Source organism: Pelobates fuscus, chromosome 8, assembly GCF_036172605.1.
Source record: "Pelobates fuscus isolate aPelFus1 chromosome 8, aPelFus1.pri, whole genome shotgun sequence".
NCBI lineage: Eukaryota > Metazoa > Chordata > Amphibia > Anura > Pelobatidae > Pelobates > Pelobates fuscus.
The window spans coordinates 14842401-14867794 of record NC_086324.1 but is presented as its reverse complement, the minus strand read 5'-3'; the positions used below and the strand labels follow the sequence as shown (position 1 = coordinate 14867794).

The following is a 25394-nucleotide window of genomic DNA, read 5'->3' as shown; positions in this document are numbered from 1 at the left end:
GCAGTGTGTATGAGTGAATTACATAGCCCCACAATAATATACAGTGTCCCAGAAAAATATGCAATGTGTGTGAGTGTATTGCAGAGTCCCCAGTAATATGCAGTGTGTATGAGTCTATAACAAAGTCATAGAAACATAGAAACATAGAATGTGACGGCAGATAAGAACCATTCGGCCCATCTAGTCTGCCCAATTTTCTAAATACTTTCATAAGTCCCTGGCCTTATCTTATAGCTAGGATAGCCTTATGCCTATCCCACGCATGCTTAAACTCCTTTACTGTGTTAACCTCTACCACTTCAGCTGGAAGGCTATTCCATGCATCCACTACCCTCTCAGTAAAGTAATACTTCAGGATATTTTTTTTAAACCTGTGTCCCTATAATTTAAGACTATGTCCTCTTGTTGTGGTAGTTTTTGAGGTAGTCCCTAGTAATGTGCAGTGTGTGCAGTGTGTATTTACAAAGTCCCAGTAATGTGCAGTGTGTATTACAGAGTCCCCAGTAATGTGCAGTGTGTATTACAGAGTCCCAGTAATGTGCAGTGTGTATTACAGAGTCCCCAGTAATGTGCAGTGTGTATTACAGAGCCCCCAGTAATGTGCAGTGTGTGTGAGTATATTACAGAGCCCCCAGTAATGTGCAGTGTGTGTGAGTATATTACAGAGTCCCCAATAATGTGCAGTGTGTGTGAGTATATTACAGAGTCCCCAATAATGTGCAGTGTGTGTGAGTATATTACAGAGCCCCCAGTAATGTGCAGTGTGTGTGAGTATATTACAGAGTCCCCAATAATGTGCAGTGTGTGTGAGTATATTACAGAGCCCCCAGTAATGTGCAGTGTGTGTGAGTATATTACAGAGCCCCCAGTAATGTGCAGTGTGTGTGAGTATATTACAGAGCCCCCAGTAATGTGCAGTGTGTGTGAGTATATTACAGAGCCCCCAGTAATGTGCAGTGTGTGTGAGTATATTACAGAGCCCCCAGTAATGTGCAGTGTGTGTGAGTATATTACAGAGTCCCCAATAATGTGCAGTGTGTGTGAGTATATTACAGAGCCCCCAGTAATGTGCAGTGTGTGTGAGTATATTACAGAGCCCCCAGTAATGTGCAGTGTGTGTGAGTATATTACAGAGCCCCCAGTAATGTGCAGTGTGTGTGAGTATATTACAGAGCCCCCAGTAATGTGCAGTGTGTGTGAGTATATTACAGAGCCCCCAGTAATGTGCAGTGTGTGTGAGTATATTACAGAGCCCCCAGTAATGTGCAGTGTGTGTGAGTATATTACAGAGCCCCCAGTAATGTGCAGTGTGTGTGAGTATATTACAGAGTCCCCAATAATGTGCAGTGTGTGTGAGTATATTACAGAGTCCCCAATAATGTGCAGTGTGTGTGAGTATATTACAGAGCCCCCAGTAATGTGCAGGGTGAATGACCCACGCACACTGACATATACACACACACACACACAGATTCTGACCCATATGTACACTGACACACAGACAGTGACCCATTGGGCTCCCATTCTGGAGGTACGCCTGCAGGATGACATTATGTGACCAAGGGAGAACCAGGGCTGGAAAGAAGATGAGTAAATACATGTCCCTTTATATTATACAGCTCATGGGGGATGGAGGGTCATCTGTACACCTTGTGTTAGTGATGTTCAGTGTGGGTGGATTATTGCTTCATTTTGCCTTTCACCATTCATGTTTGTGTCATTCTGTTCACCAGATTTTGTAAGTTTAAAGCAAACATAGCCAAGTTGAGAAAGCTCTAATTTCGATTTATATTAAAGATTTTCCAACTTTGAGATTCGTTTTTTTTTAATTTTCCAAGCCACCCGTCACCTCTGTGTTCAATAGTCAACTTTCCACAAACCAAGTCATATCATAATTTACTTGCGTATTTTGGAGCAGAAAAGGAATTAATTCTAGTTGGGAGGCAGGAACAGAAAAGGTGGCCTTGCAGACCAAAACCAGTACTTACTAAACTCTGAAGAAGTTTCATTTAAGTAAATACCTAAGCCAGCCCGCATAGTCCACCTGCGTAGCATGTAATACATTATAGACATATTGTAAATAAAGCAATACAAATTGTAGAAATAAATGAATATTGTTTAGATGTTCACAAATGTATCACAACCAAAGCAATATTCTTATAGAGTGGATTGGGCTGGACGGGGTTACGTAAATAGAATTTTGAGTATTTAGAGTAATTACAATGTTGCACTGGGTAAACACAACATTTTCTATGTATGAGAGAAACATTGAACTTTGGCTGCAGGGATACCATGTTGGCTTAGCTCAGCCCATCCTGTGTTCCATTAAACAGTTAAAGGTTTAAGAGTGGGAGGGAGCTTCTTAGTACAAGTATCCTTCTACATCCTTGTCTGCTCCTATCCCCATGAAACAAATAATGCATAGCTCAGCCATGTTATCTACTGTCTCCAGTCTCTGCAGGCAGTCTCTGGGCAGGAGAAGGGGATTCTTGCTGCTGCAGACATGCAGGGTGACTGGGACCCAGAACAGGACCAGAGCAGGGGCTGCAGCTGGGGTAGTAGAGGGGGAAAAGAAATTAAAGACATTTGATGATCTGCCTGGACCCTCAATGCTGCAGAACCTCTACTGGTTCTTTCTCAGAGGATACATTCTGCATACTCACCAGTTACAAGTAAGTTGATCTAAAACACCTGGGGGAGTGGGGGTGCAGGGGGCGGAGAGGGGGGGAGGAAAGCATTTACTAACCAACTAACTAAAAAAATTAATAATACAACTATTTAACTAAAACCATATAATAAACCTAACCAACTAACTAAAAAAGTAAAAATAAAACTAACCCAACAAATTTTAAAAAAATAAAAATAATAATTATTGTAAAAATGAAAAAAAAATTGAAAGTAGCCGTGTGCGAAAAAAGTCTCAATTAAGTACACTGTGTCCAACATTCCTCGTTTGCTGTAAGATAGCGAATAAACCGTCCGATCGGCCAATGTGCTAATATCGTTATAGTTTAGGAATATATGTACAGGAATGCAGTTCGTAAATATTCGAAACATGCTATTGGTTTCTATGGTGATTTCTCCGTATTTAGCACTTTGTCTAGAACAGGACCTGTTTTGCTGTGATAGATGTTCCCCAAGAAGAGAAACCAAAATTAGGGAGATGTTTATAAAACAAGGCAAAGCCGCTGCTATTCTGGGGCAAAGTATGTTGCTAGGAATTCTATTAATTCCCACGCTGAATAGCACCAGGTTCGAGCCTTGATAAATATCTCCCTAATTTTTGTTTTTTGTTTTGTTTATTTCATGAACTTTAAGATATCCGTAAGATATACAAGTCACTGTTTGCATACACAATCTCGTTGGTTTACGGTGATGTGCGTTTATTTTATTTACCTGTTTTACTCTCCATCGGACCACGTCAAACGTTTAAAACGAAATATCTCCCTAATTCTTAGTAAACGTCTAGTGTTACGCTTTATTTAGTACATACCCACAATGATTATACTGAGCAGTACACACAGAAGCGATATATATATATAATTATTTTTTTGTTTTTTTATAATCCTGAGAGCAAGAAATACCATTTTGTTTGGACCAAATACCCATGTTTTTCAGAATGTTTTTCAGTTCAGCTGTTTTGGACTAAAAGTGTCTCTATTCTCACGGGTTCCCAACAATTCTCTCTTTTAGGGAGTAACTCACAAGGTAGATCCCCAGATGTTTTAAAACTACAACATCCTTGATGCTTTGCCATTGTAAAGGCATTCCAAAGCCATGCAAAGAATTATGGAGTTGTAGTTCTATAACACCTGGGGATCTACCTTTTGGGCACTCCTGTTTTAGACCCTGCACTAGTCCCGTTCTTTACACTTTGTAATATAGGTTGTAGTATAGAATATCATTCATCTCTGACCTTGTAATAGCCCATATATTGATTGTATGAGAGGTCTTAGGGTTCAGCAGTGTTTGCATGCGATAGAGTAAAGTTTGTGAATTATTGCATCATGCCAGACTGGTACAAATGTCATTTAAGGCCTTCTGACCTGGTCAATAAAGAGTGCACCTCTCAACATTTCAAATGGACAAAGAGGAGCGTGTCTATTCTGAGAAATTTTAGGTGACTTACTAATAACAGTTTATGCACAATGTATCTTATTTACACAGACATATTTCTAATCCTATCTCTTGCAGGGGCGGATCCAGAACCTAATCTCAGGACGGGCACTGGTAGATTATTTTCAAAGGAACAATCCAGGCACAATAACCACTGCAGCTCTCCGTAGTGGTTATGGTGCCAGGAGTGCCGTGACGCCCTCCCAGAGTAAGAAGTCAAACCGTTTAAGAACAGTTTAACAACTTACATTTGATCTGCCATGACAGGGGCTGTAATAGGGATAGGGCTTGTAGTAAGTGATCGGCGCAGTAGTGTATTTGTGTGAGGGGTGCAATGTGTGTGAGTGGTGAAGTGTGTATGTGTGAGGGGTGAAGTGTGTGTGTGAAGAGTGCAGTGTGTGTGTTGTGTGAGAGGTACAGTGTGCGTGTGTGTGAAGGGCAGTGTGTTTTTGTGTGTGTAGGTCAATGTGTATCGTGTAGGGCAGTGTGTGTGTGGGGGGGGTCAGTGTGTGTGGGAGGACAGTGTGTGTGGGGGGGCAGTGTGTGTGGGGGGGCAGTGTATGTGAATGTGTAGGAAGTTATTGTGTATGTGTGTGTATGTGTGTATGTGTGTGTGTGTGTGTGTGTATATATATATATTTGCTTTAATCTGCCCCACCTACCCCCCGGTGGGGCAGATTAAAGCAAATATATATATATATATATTAATTTTTTTTATTAAAATAAATATATTTGATATCCCTCCCTTGGGGATAGAGTTCACTCTTGCAAGATCCAGAGCGCTGCCATGATAACCACAGCAACTCTCTGAGCTCCCGGGTCCTCTATCCCTACCCTGCCAGCTGCCCAGCAAAGTGCCTGTGGGCCTCAAAGGGAGATCTCTGTTCTCCCCTCGGGTCTGTGAAGACACACAGTAGGGCTGGCGCTTAGATAGTGCGGGCCTGCATCAGGGCCGGACTGGGAATGAAAAGCAGCCCTGGAAAATAATTCTATACCAGCCCCATAATGCATCGCGCCAGCATAGTGCACAGATATGGAAGCGGGAAAAACAAACCTTAAAACTGAAAACTATCACTCAAACGTGAAAGAAAGCACTCATAGGGCTTCAAAATAAACAAAAGAGTGGATTTGTTGTAAGCAGACATGCATTTGCATATAATCAATGTTTCAGTCCAACTACCTTGACATATTAATTGAAGTTTCGCAACTGGGCTGACATTGTGAATGTATGTTATTGCAGAACAGTAAAAAAAATTACGTTATCTTGCTTATTTTGAAGTAACAAGAGTGTGCCCTTCACTTTGCCTGACAACGCCAATTTAATTCACATAGGAAAGCATTGGGAGGCTGATACGCATGTGTGGCAAAACCAAGTGCTTCACCGCACCAATGCATCTCTATGGGGAGCGTTCAACGCCTCTATGCAGAGCGTGGAGATGCTCAACATAAGTGCTGCACAATGTGCAGCACTGGACTAGGAAGCAGCTCTAGTGGTCGTCTTAGTGACTTTCACTAGAGATGTTCCTAGGCAGCAATGTAAATACTGCCTTTTCTCTGAAAAGGTAGCATTTACAGTGATCAGCCTATACAGGCTATAGACACCAAAACCACTACATTAAATTGTAGTAGTTCTGGTGACGATAGTGTCCCTTTATTACGAAGTCTTTCTCTCACCGGTCAACTCTAAATTACAGGGAGAGCAGGAAACACAAAATAAGATGCATTTTGTTTGTGTCTTTCTCCACCAAGCTGCTTTATGTGTCTCTTAGCCACCTTTGTCTCTTTCTCCCCTTCCCCAGCCCTTCTGTGTGTCTCTTTCCCAGGCCGCAGCACTTCTGTGTGTCTCTTTCCCCACAGCTCCTCTGTGTATTTTTACCCCACAGCTCCTTTGTGTGTCTCTTTCTTTCTCCACAGCTCCTCTGTGTGCTTCATTCTCCCTTTCACCAGCCCTTCTGTGTATCTCTTTCCTCACAGCTCCTCTGTGTGTCTCATTCTCCCCTTTTCCAGACCCTATATGTGTCTCCTGTTCCCCTTTCCCAGCCCCCTTGTCTCTTTCTCCCCAGGCCCCTCCGTGTCTTTTTTTTTCTCCCCAGCCTCTCCACGTGTCTTTTTACTCCCCTGCACCTCCATGCATATCATTCCACCCCCTGCATGTGTCTCATTTGCCCCCCCATCCCTCTATGTGTCTCAATCCATTCCCCCCAGCCCTCCATGTGTCTCATTACCCCCCAGACCTCCATGTGCCTTATTATCCTCACTCAGTCCCTCCATAGGTCCCTATAGCTCCTCCCAGTCCTCCATGCATTCATATACCCCCTACCAGCCCTTCATGTGTCCCTATACCCCCTCCCAGCCCTTCATGTTCCCATTACCTCCTCCCAGCCCTTCATGTGTCCCTATACCCCTTCCCAGCCCTTTGCGTGTCCCTATATCCCCCTCCAGCCCCATGTGTCACGTTAGTTCCCCCCCCCCAGCCCCCATGTGTCCCATTAGTTCCCCCCCCAGGTGTCCTATTAGTTTCCCCCACCCCCCAGCCCCCATGTGTCCCTCTACCCCCGTCTGCCTGCTCGGCCACGCTACATTATGTGACCGTCAGGAGGGGAGTGCGTCCCCTCCTGCCGGTTACTCTGTAATTGTGCTGCCGATAGTGTGCTGGCCCACCAGCCTCGGTGCTTCACTATTTTCTCTGGGGGTATGGGGGGGGGGGGGGGGGGATTACCAAATTGCCCTCCCTCGGATCTGCCACTGATCTGTTGTAGTTTAAAGATACTGTGAGTATTACTGCTGTGGAGCTCTGTTACATACTCAGACACATTTATTGTAGATTAAAGACACATTACTGGGAGTATTATTGCTGTGGAGCTCTGTTATACACTCAGAGACACATTACTGGGAATATTATTGCTGTGGAGCTCTGTCATACACTCAGACACATTACTGGGAGTATTATTACTGTGGAGCTCTGTTATACACTCAGACACATTACAGGGAGTATTATTGATGTGGAGCTCTGTTATACACTCAGACACACCAACAATATGGAGCTCATAGAAAAGAGGGACAGAGAGATTTGTGCCCTAAATAGGGACTGTGTCTCCTAAATAGGGACGCTTTGGAGGTATGGTGACATCTGGTTTAAAGGAACACTCTAACATTAGAAATACAAACTTGTATGTCTAACGTTAAAGTGATGTCTGGCCTATTACGATTAAATATGATGAAATAGTTAAAGGAACACTATCGTTTTAGAAATATAAACATGTATCCATGACGCTATAGTGTCTATAGTGTTAAACTAATTATTTAGGTCCTTGGCCCCCCTCCAATCGTAGTAGAAACATTATTTTACTCAGCTTTTCTCCCACGCCACCTGTATGATCTCAGCTAATCCAGTGCTTTCCCATAGGAAAGCATTGGGAGGTTACTGTGCATGCGCGGCAATACACTGCGCTTCGCCAATCAGCATCTCCTTGTAGCTTAAAAAAAGCTTAAAGAAAGTTTGTCCTGGAAAGATTGTACGACAGCACAAGGCAGTGCTTGTGATTGTCTGAGTGATGGCCATTAGACTACTAGGAAAAGTGGAACGGGGGCACTGGGGGAACCGAGTTTCAGGATTTATATTAACCAGCTCTCCAATTGTTGCCATTACTAAGGAGCAGTAATGGCTATTTGGTTAGTTTGTTGTTTTTTTGCTGCACAGAGCTGGAATCCCATAGACTTCTTGTTATCTGCCCTTCCTGCTGCTAAAACAATACATTTCAGGAATTTCCTGCATTTGAGAGTCGCACCCTGTAGATGAGAGGCTATTTATTGCCGCTTTAGAAATCTTTATCAGTAAGAAACAAAGTAACACTGTTGGTATGTATCCACTAAATAAAGAATTATGGAGAGCTAACAAATAAATAAATTAAAAAAAGCACATTTTATTCCTATAATACTAAGATTCAGCAATTGTTCTAACCTGATTATTTTGGCATAAAAACATTTCTTTTGTCAATTTTCCACAATTATCAATTAAGTAAATGCAGTCTCTTCTTTGCTGCATGGCATGACGCGCATTTTTTAAACGGTTTAAGCTCTTATTAAAGAGACACTCTAGACACCATAACAACTTCAGTGTATTTAAGTGTATATGGTACCTGTAGTCATTGGGTGCCAGGTCCTCCATCACAAATAAATGGTTTACTCACCATTTAGAAGAGATTCTCGGTCCCTGGAAGACTGCTGCCCGTCCTCCAGTGACCATATGACATTGCTGGAAGTGCACGTCCGCCTCACGCCATACCAGTTCATGCCAGAGATTGGGGCAGTGATTGCCATTGACACATTCAGAAAATCACTGGCATACCCTTGGTATCTTGTGAAGCAGAACATACCGCTGTCTCTTCTATATGTTACATATAGGCCAAGGTCAGGCTTCAGGCTGCTGGGAACAGAGAACGGTGAGTAAACTGTATATTAGGGATTCAGGACTGTGGATAATTGAAGTGGTTATGGTACCAACAGTGTTTTTTTAAAGAAGCATTTAACTTAGAAACACTTGCGTATTTCATCAATTGACATATGAATATATATTATGCTTAGATACTATTTAAATCTAAATTATTATATAAATTATATATAATATATATTAAGGAATTAATTTGATCATAAACACTACCGGAAAACATGTGCATAATATTACATCTCGTGTGATAGATACGTGTAGAATTGGTGTAAAACTAGCTAAATACATTCAAAATACCGTAACATTTCAATATAACGGTTCTTCCGGTGACAGTTAGCAGGTCATAAATGTAATAGACTGTGTTTCATTCATAAACAAATTGATTGGTGCGAATCAAACTCTTTCAATCCACATCCGAAAGAATTGATTTGGTCAGAAAATAACTCGATTCATGTGATGAACATACATGTGCGACGCGTTGTGGGATTGCATGAGGAAGTTTGTTAAACCATCACCGTGGTTGTAACGGGCATAGGAAGGTAAATAAACATTTTGCCACAGAAGGGACCGGATCTCTTAGCAGATAAGCATTTGCTCTTCTGCGCAATAGTAATTCCTCTATTGAAGTTTATAGGAAAATTGCTATTCAGTAGGCCGAGCAAACCGTTACTGTGCTAATAGAATCCCGGTCTAGGTTTTGATCCATGCATTTGCTTGCGATTTTAACTTATTAAGATTATTGGTTTGTACTCAGTATTTAGCCAGACGTACAAATTGCCCCAAACATCTCCATCTTGTATCTTAACAGCTGATATATAAGAAGCGATATGGACCACTCTATAAGTCCGTTTTGGGAAAATTCAAAATGATAAACGTAGCCGCCCCTGAAATTTTGGAAATAATGGTCAGACAGGAAGGTAAACATCCCCAGAGAAATGTGTACGAGAGTGACTTGTGGAAAGCACATCGGGATAAGAGGAAGATTGCCTATGGACCGTTCACACAGTAAGTCAACCTCCTCGTCAGGATTATCTTGCATCAGGTGACCTCAGGCTCCAATAATTAAAAACTACAATAGGCCAAGAAATACTCGGCAACCAAAAATAATCATATATTGTACTGGATCTTGTAATAAAACAGGGGAGGGGGAAATCGAAGAGAGAATTCCCAATATGCTTCAATCTCTATCAGCATTAATTTACAATTTATACAAATATGTTCAGTTTTGGTTCTAGATCCGGCTGTGCAGCTAACCTCTATTTATCTACACTGCAATCTATTTTTTTTAAATCAGTTTTGCTTCATGCTTGTTTACTTTTGCAGACAATGAGTTGACACGTCATTTTTTGATCGCTTTCATTTTCTCGATAATTATTGATACCGTATACTCTTATTTACTAACCCTATCCATACCGTTTTGAAATAAATTAAATGTATTTGTATTGGGATTTCCGGGCCAGTAAAAGTAATAATATGTGCATGGAGTGTAGGATTATTAATATATATAATATATAGATTTATTTATTAAATCAGTAAATTCTGCTCCCCAGGTATGGGCATAAATGGCAGTCTCTGCGGACAGTGTTAAATAAAAAGATGTTAAAGCCGGCTGACGCCAAGAGCTATGCTGGGAGCATCAATCTGATTGTTTCTGATTTCATGGACCGACTTCAGAATTCGCGTAAGGAGAGTCCATCAGGCGACATGGTGTACGACGTAGCAAACGAACTCTACAAATTTGCTTTTGAAGGTACTCAAAGTACAAGTTGATGAAACCCTGCCTCTATTGTATATATTGATTTACAGATAATACCTGGCTACCATTTATTGAATCCCTGTGCCTTCCACTACTCTATAGTTATTGGGCATATTCCTGGAATGGAGTAGACAGGGGAGAGAAGACAATAAATGGGGCACAGCACCGATATCTACTTTGTACATCCTATGGCAGACTCCACACTGCTTGGACACAGTTCTCCTGTATCTGCCGCTAAAGGAAAGAGCTACGTATAAATTATATGGGTTAACATTTAGTATTGCCCTATACAAGGAGTAGGCAACCTTCCAGAAGTACCGTGCCAAAACAAGATATTAAAGTCCCTTGGCGAGCCAATCCTTTTTTTTATTCAGCCGAGGTGTGCATGTTGCTGTATCCTGCTTGTGTTATTTATGGATGTTGCAGTTACTTTGTAGGGTTGTATTTGTGCGTATGTGGGCGTTTATATTGTATATGTTCATATGTAGCTTATGGTATTGTGTATGATACCTCTGAATTTGGGCTGCTTGTGGAATTGTGTGTGTGCATGATATGTCACGTATTGTGTTTGTTTTAAATATTTTTATTGGTATCATGTCATAGGCGTGGTTTACAATTGCACTTAAACATTACACTCGATTGCCTGCGCAGAGGCGTGTTTCTGATTGCGTAGATCGGAACATTTAGTTGCCTGCGCAGAGGCGTTTTATTCATTGCATCTAACATAACGTTTAGTTGCCTGCGCAGAGGTGTGTTTCTCAATGCAACAATCATAACGTTTTGTTGCCTGCGCAGAGGCATGTTTCTCATTGCATCAGATGTAACGTTTAGTTGCCTGCGCAGAGGCGGTTTGAGCAAGTCAATTGCATCTTTATCAACTATCATAGTTCGCGTGTTGCATGTTGTTCGGATTGTGTGTGTGTGTTGTTCGATGAATGGCGTGCGTATTCCGGTGCTTGTTTTGGGTTTTGTCGCATGTTGCAGCGCTTTTTTCGTATCTATAGAGGGGTCTGCCCGCGCTGTGTGCGCTTGAAACGTTCTTAGGGCTGTGTGTGGTTGAGTATTGTATGGGTGTGTGGTGTGAGTGCTTGTTGCGTTTTGGGCGTCTGGGTTGCCGTCTCTTAGTCGGCGTATTTCCCGCACGTCTCAGTCGTAGCCCCTGCTGTCTTGTCTTAGTTTTTTGCTTGATGTTGTGTGTTTTGCAGGGTCTGTTGCGGTCCCGTGGGCAGCACAGTGTCCAGCGTTTCGAGTGGGTTTGTGCCCTTGGGTTGTCACTGTGTGTTTCCACGGGTCGGGGTGTGTCTCATTCTTTGGTCGTGCTGTTGCTTTTACGTTTCTGATTGTTCTGCTAGTGTGCGAGTCTGGTTTAGTTTTTTGTTTATTGTGTGGGAGAGGGGCCGTTATTGCGGCCCGTGCCTCCTGTGTGCATGTCGGTAGTGTGGGGGCGTTTGTGTTACGCTGTCTCATCTTGTTTGGTCCGTACTTGTTCGCTGTAGTCTCTCGGAATGTTCCCTGGTGTTTGTGTTGTGTGGGGTTGGCATGTCATGCGGGTGTCGCCTTGGCTGGTGGTTGGTTGCAGTCGTATTATGTGTCTCTTTCTCTTCGTTCGGTAATGTGGCTGTCTCTTGTGTCTAAGGTCGATTTTTCCGAGTGTGTTAGTGTGTGGTTGTGTCCTGGATGACGTATTGTGTTTGATGGTGTGTGTATGTGTGGAGCTGCTTGTAGTTTTGCATGTGAGGCTACTTATGGGGTTGTGTGCGTGTATGTGGTTTGTCAGTGGTGTTGTGTTTGTGGGGACTGTGTGTGTTTGTGTGTGGACTATTTGTATTATTTGTAGCTGCTGTGTGGGTGGCATCTTCTGGGGTCCAGTGGGGACCAGGTGTCAGGGTACCTGTAGTCTCTACCTCTGATAAAAGGAGAGACTTAGACGTTTTCCCGTTCAGAGGGGCTGTTTCCTCCGTTCCTCGCGGTCCCTCCGGTCGATTACACGCCGGCCGCGAGGGATCCACGCCCTTTTATGACGTGACGCTCAGTAGCCGACTTCATGACGCCAGGCCGGCTCGACCTGTCACTCAAACCCTGAACACGAACCAGGACTCGTCGGGGGTGTGATTACCTCCTAGAAACCGGGGTATTTAATAGAGCTTGCCGCATTTGCTCATTGCCCTGTCGTGGTTCTAGCCAGTCTAGTCACTCAGTGCTCTTGTATGTCTATTGTCTCTTTGGTTCTGACCCGGCTTGTTTGTATCACTCTGCTTATCTCTGTTATCCTTTGACCCGGCTTGTCTCTCGCTTACCTGTCTTCTCGTTCCCTCGGCCTCGGCTTGCCTCTGACCATTCTCTACTTACTTCTTACGTTAAGTCCGGCCATTCTAAGGTCCGGTATACGTACCTACTACACTTTGTACTCTGCGTGTTGGATCCCTGTCCCGATCCTGACATTACGACAGGGCCAATGGATCCTGCAGGTACAAGTAGTCAGCTTGGTCCTTCCGATCCTAGGTTTGACGCCATGGAACATAGAATGGATCAGATGGCCTTAGCACTACAGGCGTTATTATCTCGTCCTAATAACCCACCAGAAGAGATGCGTAATAATTCTATCTCCCCTGTAAGTTCAGGTTTAGAAGTAGCCACTGTAGGTGCCTCCTCTCGTATTACCCGACCTGTATGTTATGGTGGTTATCCTGAGAAGTGTCGAGGTTTTTTAAACCAAATCAGTATCCACTTCAAATTACAACCCCGTTCCTATCCTACAGATAGGGCGAAGGTCGGATTTATTATCACCTTACTCGTTGAGAAAGCTCTGAGATGGGCCAATCCGTTGTGGGAAAACGATAATCCGTTAGTATATAATTATAATGCCTTTGTAGCTGCTTTTAGAAGAACTTTTGACCCTCCTGGTAGAAAGGTCAATGCAGCCAGATTACTGTTGCGCCTTAGACAAGATAACCAAACTCTTGTGGAGTATGCACTAGAGTTCAGGTCCTTGGCGGCAGAAGTTAAGTGGAATGAACAGGCTTATATAGACGTATTTTTAAACGGATTATCAGATGTAATACTTGATGAGGTTGCTACTAGAGAGCTTCCTGAGAATTTGGAGGATTTAATTTCTTTTATCTCTCGCATTGATGAACGCTTAAGAGAGAGACAGAACACTCGAGATAGAACCTGTAGACCTTCCTTCAAACTAGCTCCCTCATTTCTAAGTCCTGAGATCAAAACCTTACCTTTTCCAGAACCTATGCAGATAGGCAATACTCATCTCTCAGAAGAGGAGAGACAGTACAGGAGAAGGGAGGGGCTGTGTATGTACTGTGGAGTCAGAGGTCACTTACGCCTAAATTGTCCTAATCGATCGGGAAACGCTCGCACCTAAGTTTCTCTAGAGGACAGGCCTTGGGTGTTTCTATTTTGTCCTCTACTCATAATTATAAAGATCATAGGCTTGTGCTACCCGTTTCCTTAACTTGGGAGAGGGGAGTAGTAGAGACTGTGGCATTGATAGATTCCGGAGCTGCTGAGAGCTTTATCGACCAAGTTTTTGTCACTAAACACACTATTCCATCTCAGTTAAGGGACACGCCCTTGGCCGTTGAGGCCATAGATGGTAGACCTTTAGTTGAGCCTGTGATTTTTCGTGAAACCATACCCGTTAACTTAACTGTTGGTATTTTACACGAGGAAGACATATCTCTGTTACTCATTTCATCTCCTTCTGTTCCCATAGTCCTGGGGTATTCTTGGTTAAAGAGACATAACCCTATTATTGATTGGGAGTTAGGGGAGATAATCTCATGGGGTCAGAATTGTCAGGAGAAGTGTTTACAGAAAGTCTCACCGCTTTGCATAGTTAATGCATCCACTCAGTCTACCGACCCTACAGAAGTACAAATACCTCCACTGTATCTGGACTTAAAGGACCACTCTAGGCACCCAGACCACTTCAGCTTAATGAAGTGGTCTGGGTGCCAGGTCCAGCTAGGGTTAACTAATTGTTTTATAAACATAGCAGTTTCAGAGAAACTGCTATGTTTATCAATTAGTTAAGCCTTCCCCCTAATTCTCTAGTGGCTGTCTCACTGACAGCCGCTAGAGGCGCTTGCGTGATTCTCACTGTGAAAATCACAGTGAGAGCACGCAAGCGTCCATAGGAAAGCATTATGAATGCTTTCCTATGTGACCGGCTGAATGCGCGCGCAGCTCTTGCCGCGCGTGCGCATTCAGCCAACGGGGAGGAACGGAGGCGGAGAGGAGGAGGAGAGCTCCCCGCCCAGCGCTGGAAAAAGGTAAGTTTTTACCCCTTTCCCCTTTCCAGAGCCGGGCGGGAGTGGGTCCCTGAGGGTGGGGGCACCCTCAGGGCACTCTAGTGCCAGGAAAACGAGTATGCTTTCCTGGCACTAGAGTGGTCCTTTAAAGGCGGTATTTGACAAAAAGAAGGCCGATACTTTACCCCCACACAGGTCCTTTGATTGTAAGATTAATCTACTCCCTGGTACCATGCCTCCCAGGGGCAATGTATACCCTTTGTCTACTAAAGAGAACTTAGTCCTAGAGGAGTATATTCGTGAAAATCTAGACAAAGGATTTATTAGGAGATCTTCCTCCCCTGCCGGGGCTGGTTTTTTTTTTGTTAAAAAGAAGGATGGTACACTGAGACCTTGCATTGACTATCGAGGTTTGAACAAAATAACCGTTAGAAATGCCTACCCGATTCCTTTGATTACCGAGCTCTTTGATCGTTTAAAGGGTTCCAAGATTTTCACCAAGTTAGATCTCAGAGGGGCATATAACTTGGTGAGGATTCAGCAGGGTCACGAGTGGATGACGGCGTTCAACACTCGATATGGGCACTACGAGTATACCGTAATGCCTTTTGGTCTCTGCAATGCGCCGGCAGTATTTCAGGACTTGATCAATGAAGTTCTTAGGGAGTTTCAACAGGACTGCGTTATTGTATACCTGGATGATATTCTTATACATTCTAGGGACATTGAGACTCACCACAGACAAGTCAGAAGGGTTTTGCGCAAACTTCTTCAACATGGCTTGTACTGCAAACTGGAGAAATGTAGTTTTGATCAGTCCCAGACAAACTTTCTTGGTTATGTGATTTCTGGGGAAGGGTTTAAGATGGATCCGGATAAACTCCAGTCCATTTTAGACTGGCCCTTACCTAAGGGTCTCAAGGCCATTCAGAGGTTTATTGGATTCTCCAATTATTATAGGCGCTTCATTAAGGGTTACTCGTCAATTATTGCTCCTATCACCAATATGACCAGACAGGGGGCTGACACTAAGAATTGGTCTACTGAAGCACTTCTTGCTTTCAAAACCCTCAAAGAACTTTTTGCTTCCGCACCAATTTTAGTTCACCCTGATACTACTCTGCCTTTCCTACTCGAAGTAGACGCCTCAGAGACAGGTGTAGGCCCTATTCTGTCCCAAAGGTTAGGTGTGGATAAACCATTACATCCATGTGTTTTTTTTTCCAAAAAGCTATCTGGCCCGGAGAGCAGATATGACATTGGTGACAGGGAACTACTAGCAGTTATCATGGCTTTAAAAGAATGGAGACATTTATTGGAAGGGACCTTACATCCTGTTACTATTTTGACGGACCTCAAGAACTTGTCCTATATTGGGGAGGCCAAGCGATTGTCCTCCAGGCAAGCTCGTTGGTCTTTATTTCTCACCCATTTCAATTACGTACTCACTTACAGACCTGGTTCTAAGAATTATAAAGCCGATGCTTTGTCTCGCCAATATGAACCTTCTACTGTGTCTGAGCCAGTGTTGTTCTCTATTGTTCCCAAGTGCAATATTATCGCCAACACAAGTCTTAAAATTCATTCTCCACTGCCTGACCGTATCATGAAGTTGCAACATCTGGCACCTAGGCAGACTCCTGTGGCAAGACACTTCGTTCCCCCTGAACTCCAAAGGGAGCTCTTACAGTGTTTCCACGAGAGTAAGGTGGCGGGGCATCCTGGTATTCGCAAGACATATTCCTTAATCTCTAAAGATTTCTGGTGGCCTTCTTTACGAAAGGATATTAAGGATTTCATTGCAGTGTGTGAGATCTGTACTAAGACTAAGCAACCTCATACTCTTCCATGTGGTCTATTACAGCCCTTGGGCATTCCAGAAAGACCATGGTCCTGTTTGGCCATGGACTTTATTGTTGATTTGCCTATTTCTAAAAAACAGACTGTTATTCTCACTGTAGTCGATAGGTTTACTAAGATGGCTCATTTTGTGCCTTTGCCTAAACTTCCGACTTCTCCTGAATTGGCGGAAATATTCGCTAAAGAAATTTTTCGTTTACATGGGATACCTTCCGAAATTATTTCTGATAGAGGTTCCCAATTTGTTTCACGTTTCTGGAGATCTTTCTGTTCTCAATTGGGCATCAAATTGAATTTTTCTTCTGCTTATCACCCTCAGTCTAACGGAGCTGCTGAACGTACCAATCAAAAAATTGAACAATATTTGCGTTGTTTTGTCTCCGAACATCAGGACGATTGGGTCGGTTTGATTCCTTGGGCAGAGTTCGCACACAATAATCTTGTTTGTGATTCCACTCGTTCTAGCCCCTTTTTCATGAATTATGGCTTTCATCCTTCCATTCTTCCCTCGGTCTCTCCTTCCCAAGGGGTACCGTCGGTTGATGTTCATGTTGCCAATCTGAGGAAGTTGTGGGATCAGACTCGACAAATTCTCCTACATAATTCCATGTTGTTCAAGAAACACGCTGATAAACGCAGAAGGGCGGCTCCTGTTTTTGTTCCTGGTGATAGGGTATGGTTGAGTACAAAAAACATTCGTTTAAAGGTTCCTTCTATGAAGTTCGCGCCTCGTTACATTGGCCCTTACAGGGTTCTGGCTCGTATTAACCCGGTTGCGTATCGTCTAGTACTTCCATCTGCCTTACGCATCCCTAACTCTTTTCATGTTTCCTTGCTGAAACCGTTAATTTGCAACAGATTTTCCTCCACTGTTTCCTCTCCCCGTCCTGTTCAGGTTGAGGGCCAGGAGGAGTACGAGATCAACTCCATCATCGATTCTCGAATTTCTCGAGGGAGGTTACAGTATCTTGTCGACTGGAAGGGATATGGTCCTGAGGAGAGGACTTGGGTACCTCAGGAGGATGTTCATGCTCCTCGCCTCCGCAGGGCTTTTCACTCCCGCTTTCCATCTCGTCCCGGATGCTTCCGCCCGGTGGGCGTTTCTGAGGGGGGGGGTACTGTCAGGGTACCTGTAGTCTCTACCTCTGATAAGAGGAGAGACTTAGACGTTTTCCCGTTCAGAAGGGCTGTTTCCTCCGTTCCTCGCGGTCCCTCCGGTCGATTACACGCTGGCCGCGAGGGATCCACGCCCTTTTATGACGTGACGCTCAGTAGCCGACGTCATGACGCCAGGCCGGCTCGACCTGTCACTCAAACCCTGAACACGAACCAGGACTCGTCGGGGGTGTGATTACCTCCTAGAAACCGGGGTATTTAATAGAGCTTGCCGCATTTGCTCATTGCCCTATCGTGGTTCTAGCCAGTCTAGTCACTCAGTGCTCTTGTATGTCTATTGTCTCTTTGGTTCTGACCTGGCTTGTTTGTATCACTCTGCTTATCTCTGTTATCCTTTGACCCGGCTTGTCTCTCGCTTACCTGTCTTCTCGTTCCCTCGACCTCGGCTTGCCTCTGACCATTCTCTACTTACTTCTTACGTTAAGTCCGGCCATTCTAAGGTCCGGTATACGTACCTACTACACTTTGTACTCTGCGTGTTGGATCCCTGTCCCGATCCTGACACCAGGCTGGCAAAGTGTAGGTCAGGGACAGGAGATGTAATCGCTGCTGCGGACTGCTCTACTGCAATGTGGATAAATCTTCAAAAGTGCTATGAGGAAGTGATCTGAGATCACCAAAGTCCCACTAGGTTTCTTGATAGGTCAGAGCCTGTTTAGTTATGGTAGCCCTATAGTGCCAAGCATGGCACACGTACCATAGGTTGCTGACCCCAGCCCTATACTATAGCGTGCATTTTCAACGTTGTTTCCCTTTAAAGAGAATGTATTAGTATCCAAGTGAAGTGCTGGCATAAGGCTCTGAGCACATCATTCGATATTTTACTAATATCTGGGTTGTTAGCCATCACTACCTTAGTCAGTATATCTTATTCTATTTTTTTGAAAGTGAATGAAATGCAATATAGGCAAATCTTAAATGTATGTATACCTGGTTGTTCACTAAATAATATTTTTTAGTTTTCTTTTTCCATAAAACAAATAAAAACAAATCTGAAATATATATAAAAAAAAAAAGTAGATATAAATATATGTACTGTTTGATTTAATGCAGGCAATCTGTTTTCAAACCGAACATTTGTTAATGTTAACTCACATGACAAACAACAGATTGCCTCGTTCTGATCGATTATGTATTTGTGTATTCAAAAAAAGAGACACAACCACATTTCTTTTCCACCGTGAGAAATGAAAAATAAATGTCTGATCTAACATGAATGTAGCATGTGAAGGCTCCTTCCTAAAAACATGCAATCTCAGAACACAGTAACAGGAAGGAAATAAGGAAATAAAATCCTGTTTGCAATCTGATTTATTTGATAAAATATCGAAATGATGGCTCACATGACACAATGCTCTGGCTAATGTTGCCTTTGAGTCTGTAGGGCAGGGACCTTCACACGTCAGGTGTAAATAGCTGTACTTAAAGGGACACTCCAAAGCCCCCAAAAATCACTGTTAAATAAATACATCGCCAATTAAAACTTGCTTTTTTTTTTTTAAATATGCATTTTTTTCATGGGTTGTATATTTAAAAAATATTCTTCCCCAACCCAGACTTTACGTGGCTGTCCAATCACAGCCTCCCCAATGTAACTCCATGAGAAGTCTTTGCAAGGCAGGTGCTCTGGGCAATTGCTGCCTCTTGAGTTTAGTTCCACTGAGCTAAACACCCATGTAGTCTTCACACACAAAGCTCTTTTGCAAGCTAAAGTGGAATGTCCCTTTAAAACTTAGACAGTACAAGTTATGTGTAGACAGAACACAAGTATAGCAAACTCTCAAGTGTCCTGCATGGTCACAAATGGTCACAGGTGGGGACTGTCCACAACCTTTCAGTCTTATTATCAATACTAAACTTGAGACATGCAAGTATACGCCATATAATGGGCTTTCTCACACAATGTAGTTTTTTTGCAAGCTCAGGAACTTTAGTCAGTGTCCATAGAATGGCTGGGTGACTGGCCAATCACGTGTCCGTACAGTGTGCACATGCAATGCATTGAAACACCCCTTTATTTGCTCATATTTTTATGAGTGCGTCATCACCCACATTAATTCAAGGCTATTCACCTGAGTCGTTATGAATTCAAACCCAGAGTTACCGTATTTACTAAAGTGAGAATGAATGGGGATTGAAAGTGAATTTCAAATGTTAAGTCCAACATTGCTAAACTAGAAAATTTCTCGAAGAAAACTGAGCTTCTAGTTCGATTTCTGTAGCTTTAAATTTGAAATAAATTTGAAATAAACTGACAATTCCCCCTTCAGTGAATAAACCCTGTTAGTGTTAATGAATGGTTACCTTTATTTTTAATGCAAATCACTTTGTTTTTTCTGTCCCAGGAATCTCGTACATTGTGTTTGAAACTCGAATCGGCTGCCTGGACAAGCAGACTCCTCCAGAGACTCAAACGTTTATTGATTCCATTGGCCAGATGTTTAAGAATTCGGTTTATGTCACATACCTGCCCGTTTGGACAAGGCGATTTCTGCCATTTTGGGATCTGTACCTCGAAGGATGGGATAATATTTTTGAGTTTGGTGAGTATAAGTTAATATGTTATTTACAATTGTTCACTTCTTTGTGATCGTTCTGTTTTTGTAAATCGGGGAAGATGTTTTATAGGAGAGCACTTGCTATTTGCCTCTATTTCCCTACAAACATTACTTTCTTTATTGGCAACATTCCACCAATTAAAATAATTTTTGTGGAGATTGCCATTATTGTCATGCATTTATATACGCTAATAATTCCCAGCAGGTGAAGAGTGAGCAACTGCCAAGTTTTTGATAGGTCCTCCTTTTATTTTACCCTCATCCCACAGCCCATGGTATGTCGTAGGGAGTGGATGGGCTCTGTAGCTGCCCACCTGCTCTGATTTTTAACCCCTCACGCACAGCTCATTGCTGGAAGACATTGGGTGGCTGACTTTGGGCAGACCCTTCCTATAGTTCACTATGTATCCACATTCAGCAATATGATGAGTGGAAGGGATTATAGCTCCCATAGGTGAAGGGCACGATTTGACTGCTCAGGCCTTTCAAATGCTCAGATTCTTAATGACTCAAGCACACTTTATAGGGATTTAAGAAATCACCCAGACCTCCTTTCTTTTTAACTAAATGAATTATCAAGAATGAATGCATGAAATGAAACGTGTAATTTGTTTGTGGAATTCTGACATATGGATATTTGTTCATTCCTGATTTGGATATAAGAAACAAATATCCCAATGTTTGGTTGCAATTCCCAAATCTAATCTGTATAAGGGCGATCAATCTCTCCTCCAGGCAGGAAGATGGTGGATAAGAAGATGCAGGAGATACAGTCCAGGCTTGAGAAAGGAGAAGAAATAGAGGGAGAATATTTAACGTACCTGCTCTCCAGTGGGCAACTGACCAATGATGAGGTGTACGGCAGTGTCTGTGAGCTGCTTCTAGCTGGAGTCGACACTGTAAGTTACTAATAGTCCTTAAACTTTTATCCATTCCTAACATGGGGTAACGTCTCACAATACAGTGTCCTAGAGCAAGAACCGGACTTTGAACCATGAGCAATCAGCTCATAAACTAATCAGCTCTCAATAACCTTGGCAACAATTAAATTAATTGGTTTCCCATACCCTTAGCATTCGTCAGCTGTTAATATAATACAAGGACACGGATCTCGAGAGCTGCCACAGATTGCTCTTTATCGACCTTATACAGGCTGGGCCAAAATTCAGAGTAGGGTTTGAGGAGTCAATACATTTTTCATTAATTAACCAATTTCATTGATATTACATACAATGAATGCTTAACGTATGGAGATTGGTTTGACTAGGTACGAAAGGTGGCATCTTTTAAATGAGCTCCATTTGCCGTTTCTTTTGATTGCTTTTCTCATAACATTAGTTAAAGGTCCACTATAGGCACCCAGACCACTTCAGCTCAATGAAGGGTGCCAGGTCCATCTAGTGTTAACCCTGCTGCTGTAAACATAGCAGTTTCAGAAAAACTGCTATGTTTCACCAAGGGTTTATCCAGCCTCTAGTGGCTCTCTCACTGACAGCCGCTAGAGGCGCTTCCATTGTCTTCCTAACTTTAAGTCATCTGCAATATTTCATTGTTTCTTTGTGAAATTACCCATGATGAATCTCCCAAGACCAAAAAAAAAAAAATCGAACTACTAACAAATAAGTTACTTACCTGCCAAATCCTGTGTGAATTTTGACTCACCCTGTATGTGCAAATAAACCATTTGAAGTACAATACAATACAATATATTTAAAGGAAAACATTTATGACCATCCATTAAGCTTACTTGTGTTCCTCAGACCTCCAACACGCTGTCCTGGTCACTTTATCATTTGGCAAGAGACCCAGAACTTCAGCAATCTCTGTATGAAGAGGTGATCAATGCTGCCCCCATGGATCGTATTCCCACAGCTGACGATATTCCAAAAATGCCCCTTTTAAGAGCAGTAATCAAGGAGACACTGAGGTAGGTTATGATCAAACCTGGACTACCACATTGATAGATCCATTGTAAAAAATATTCTCCAAATGTTGTTTCCATGTGAGATGCTGCAATTGAAATAAAAGGTCCTAGTAGTTGTTTATGAATATTTTCTAATGACACCCAAACAATGAGTTATTAAAGAAAAATATGTAGTAGGATATAAATATAATGCTCTAGACTCTATATGGAACACAAATTGGTGGTTACTGTGCAAAGTGCGCTTGCAGATATAGTTGAGTGCAGAAAAGCAGCTACACACTCTAGTGGGTGCTCTCTTATCCCCACTAAATATAGTATTGAACCAAAGTGAGTTTAGTAAAATCCGGATATAACATCCAGACTCTACTAATCAAGTGAGTGGAGTGCTAAGAATATACACTTACCCTAAAATAGGGTTGAAACTCAGATGTACATTTGATACATACAAGGGAAACAAAAGAATAAAACACAATATCGTGTAAATCCACAAAGGATAATATAGTTAAGTGATGTCTTAAATAGTCAAACTCACATGGATTAGAGCCTCAGAGGGACAGGCTCAAATCGCTTTCACAGTAGTATCTATATGGAACACGACTACATAGTAACATAACTAAACACAGTACTCATCATTTTGACGCTTGAAGTATATTTTATTTTTTCCTTTTCTTCGTAGGCTTTATCCTGTCATCCCAACAAACGCAAGGATTGTAAACGAGAAAGAAGTTGTGATCGGAGACTATCAGTTTCCCAAAAATGTAAATTAAACAATATGTCTCTACTGTAAACGTAGATATCTTGGACAGAGTGTGGATTAGAGATGAAAAAAAAACAATGTTTAAAACATTTACGGCTTCTCTAGATTTGCTCCTTATAAATCATGCAAGCCAGTGAAATCACTGGAATATGTCAGAATCTTGAGTTCCTTCATGTCATCGTGGACTCAGCTAACACCTTCCGAGGTTGATACAGTGACAAATTAAGTTGGGAAATAATAACATGTTGTTCCCAGGTTATAGTTGATACTAGTAAATCTAAATATATATTTCCTGATTAAATAGTTTGATATTATTAAAGGGCTTGGTCTAACACATTTGTGTTGTGAAAGAAGAGAATACACCATGTTTTGTTTTTATTTTTACTCATTTATAGTTATCTTGGCTAATCGTGACAAGTTTCCTATCGGATGAAGAACATTTTGTTAATCAATAATTTGCGCCTTATTCTAGCTGAGGTCCTGGTCTGTGTTTGAAAACCATATGGAAATGTCCCACTCTGGAGTCTTCTCACATGTTTGTTCCTTTTCTTGCAGTCTCTCTTTGTTCTGTCTCATTACGCGATAAGCAGAGATGAAATTAATTTCCCGGATCCTGAGAAGTTTGTGGCCCAACGGTGGCTGAGGGATGGTGGGATGAAGCAACATCCATTCAGTTCTGTTCCCTTTGGGTATGGGGTCCGAGCTTGTTTGGGGCGCCGTATTGCTGAGCTGGAGATGTACTTGGCTTTATCACGGGTAATTTTCATGCATCATGGATGATAAACACGATTTCTCTAGTTTCTTTGTCCAAGAAGGGCCCCTCAAAGACCAACTTGAGATATGCAGGCGATGCACAGCCATTTATTTTTTTTATTGTAATTGCACTGTCAGGAGTTGTGTCATATTAGACCTCGCCACACTCTTTTTGGAACCTAACAATATGCTCTCAGAGAGACTTCAACTTCCACACAAGAACTGGTACCATGCTGATGATGGCAGTCCATGGCTGGTTTCTGGTAATTGATCCTTTTGGATCAGAGCCCATTCTTTGGTTTAAAAAAAAAAAAAGTGTATATTCCTAAAGCTATCTGTGAAAATGTAGCATGAGGTCTGAAAGAAGACACCTGTCTATGCTCATTTACATATCAAACTGGGAACTCTGGGTTAGTTAAGGAAACGTGATTTCCTGAGTTTCTGTGCCCGAGGTGGACTTCTCAAAATCCAACTTGAAATATGCAGATTATTTATTTTTTTGTATCTTAAATTTGAAGTTCACTTTGAATTCCCACTTTAGTAAATAACTATGTCAGTGCAAAGTTTTCTTATTTTTGTTACATCTCCTTAAGTTATGTTTACTTCTATTGTCTTCTTCAGATAATACGGCTGTTTGAGCTTCGACAGGATCCCAATGGTGGGGACATCAAATCCATAGCTCGCATTGTTTTGACTCCAAGTAAGCCAATCAACTTGCAATTTCGGGAGAGAAAGCACATGATTAGGTGAATTATTCAAATGGACAGCAAAAGGACTGATGTTTGCTTCATTACTTCCTGCCAGTTGTAACTATACCACAAGACACAAGTCAAGGGATCTGCCAGATTTACCAACAGATCAACTCTAGCAGAAATCTTGAATGTATTACAGAGGAGAACCTTTCACAAATAAAATAAAACGTCGGAAGAGTCATAAATGGGGCAGTTGAGACAAATTAAATATTTAAAAACAAAACAGTTTTAGAAGGAAAAATATAACTTTTAAATAATGTAATTTTCAAGGACAGTGAGTGTTCTTCAGTCGAAAATCTTCAGTCGAAAATCGAGTATTCGGAGAGTTTCTCATGTGATTTAATGCGTTTACATAATAGTTACCTGCACTTATCTGGCTGGAGTTAAAAACAGCTACATTAAATATCAGAGTATTGCCTAATGTGTCCTTTTGTGCCAATAACGAAATATTGCTGCTATGTTCCATTAGGCTGAGTCTATCTAATGTCTGCAAAGGCCTGAATATGCATCTGTAAGCATAATTTTACCCTTGTAAGTCAATCGGAATAATCTTGTTATATTCTCAATTATAAACCAAGAGTTATTAACAGCCGTGGGTATTTTTATATTCAAATTTAACCGTACTTAAGGTAGGCTGTCTATTGTTTTATTAAAATTCAGATGAACTAGGCTCCCCCAAAAATGCCTAAACTTCAATTTCAACATAAAAATGTACTAAATAAGTATTATTAGATTCTTCTTGTTATTGAGGAACGTAACCTATAGATATATTTGCAATTATCCAGTGAATAGTGTAGGGAGATATTTTTTCTCAGCAAACAACAAATGATCCATGAAAATGCTATCAACTTGCAAATAACTGATGACTTGGTTTACTAACAAGTTTAGGTACATTATCGCTTATCTCAAAGTCTTATAATGTGAGGGCTATACATGTATTTATTTGGGCAAATCCGACCATGCAACTTATTTATATGGGCTGATCTGGAAAATTAAAAAGTGGGCAATTTAGTTACTCGTGTTAACT

At 41.9% G+C, this 25394-nt stretch overlaps 1 protein-coding gene across 1 annotated transcript; it reads left to right on the top strand.

Annotated features, from left to right (window-relative positions):
- Positions 1-2357: 2357 nt before the first annotated feature.
- On the top strand, positions 2358-24538 carry LOC134571157 (sterol 26-hydroxylase, mitochondrial-like). The gene is made up of 9 exons (XM_063429284.1): positions 2358-2672; positions 9372-9568; positions 10114-10313; positions 19969-20166; positions 20917-21080; positions 21942-22108; positions 22782-22863; positions 23418-23618; positions 24237-24538. The coding sequence occupies exons 1-9, from the start codon at positions 2406-2408 to the stop codon at positions 24363-24365; spliced, it is 1605 nt and encodes a 534-aa protein (XP_063285354.1). The 5' UTR covers positions 2358-2405; the 3' UTR covers positions 24366-24538.
- The last annotated feature ends 856 nt before the right edge of the window (positions 24539-25394 follow it).

Coding starts and splice junctions, on each gene's coding strand:
- LOC134571157 (XM_063429284.1), top strand. CDS start 2,406: ATGAAACAAATAATGCATAGCTCAGCCATGTTATCTACTGTCTCCAGT. Junction 2,673..9,371: donor TGCATACTCACCAGTTACAA/GTAAGTTGATCT, acceptor GTATCTTAACAG/CTGATATATAAGAAGCGATA. Junction 23,619..24,236: donor TGTACTTGGCTTTATCACGG/GTAATTTTCATG, acceptor TGTCTTCTTCAG/ATAATACGGCTGTTTGAGCT.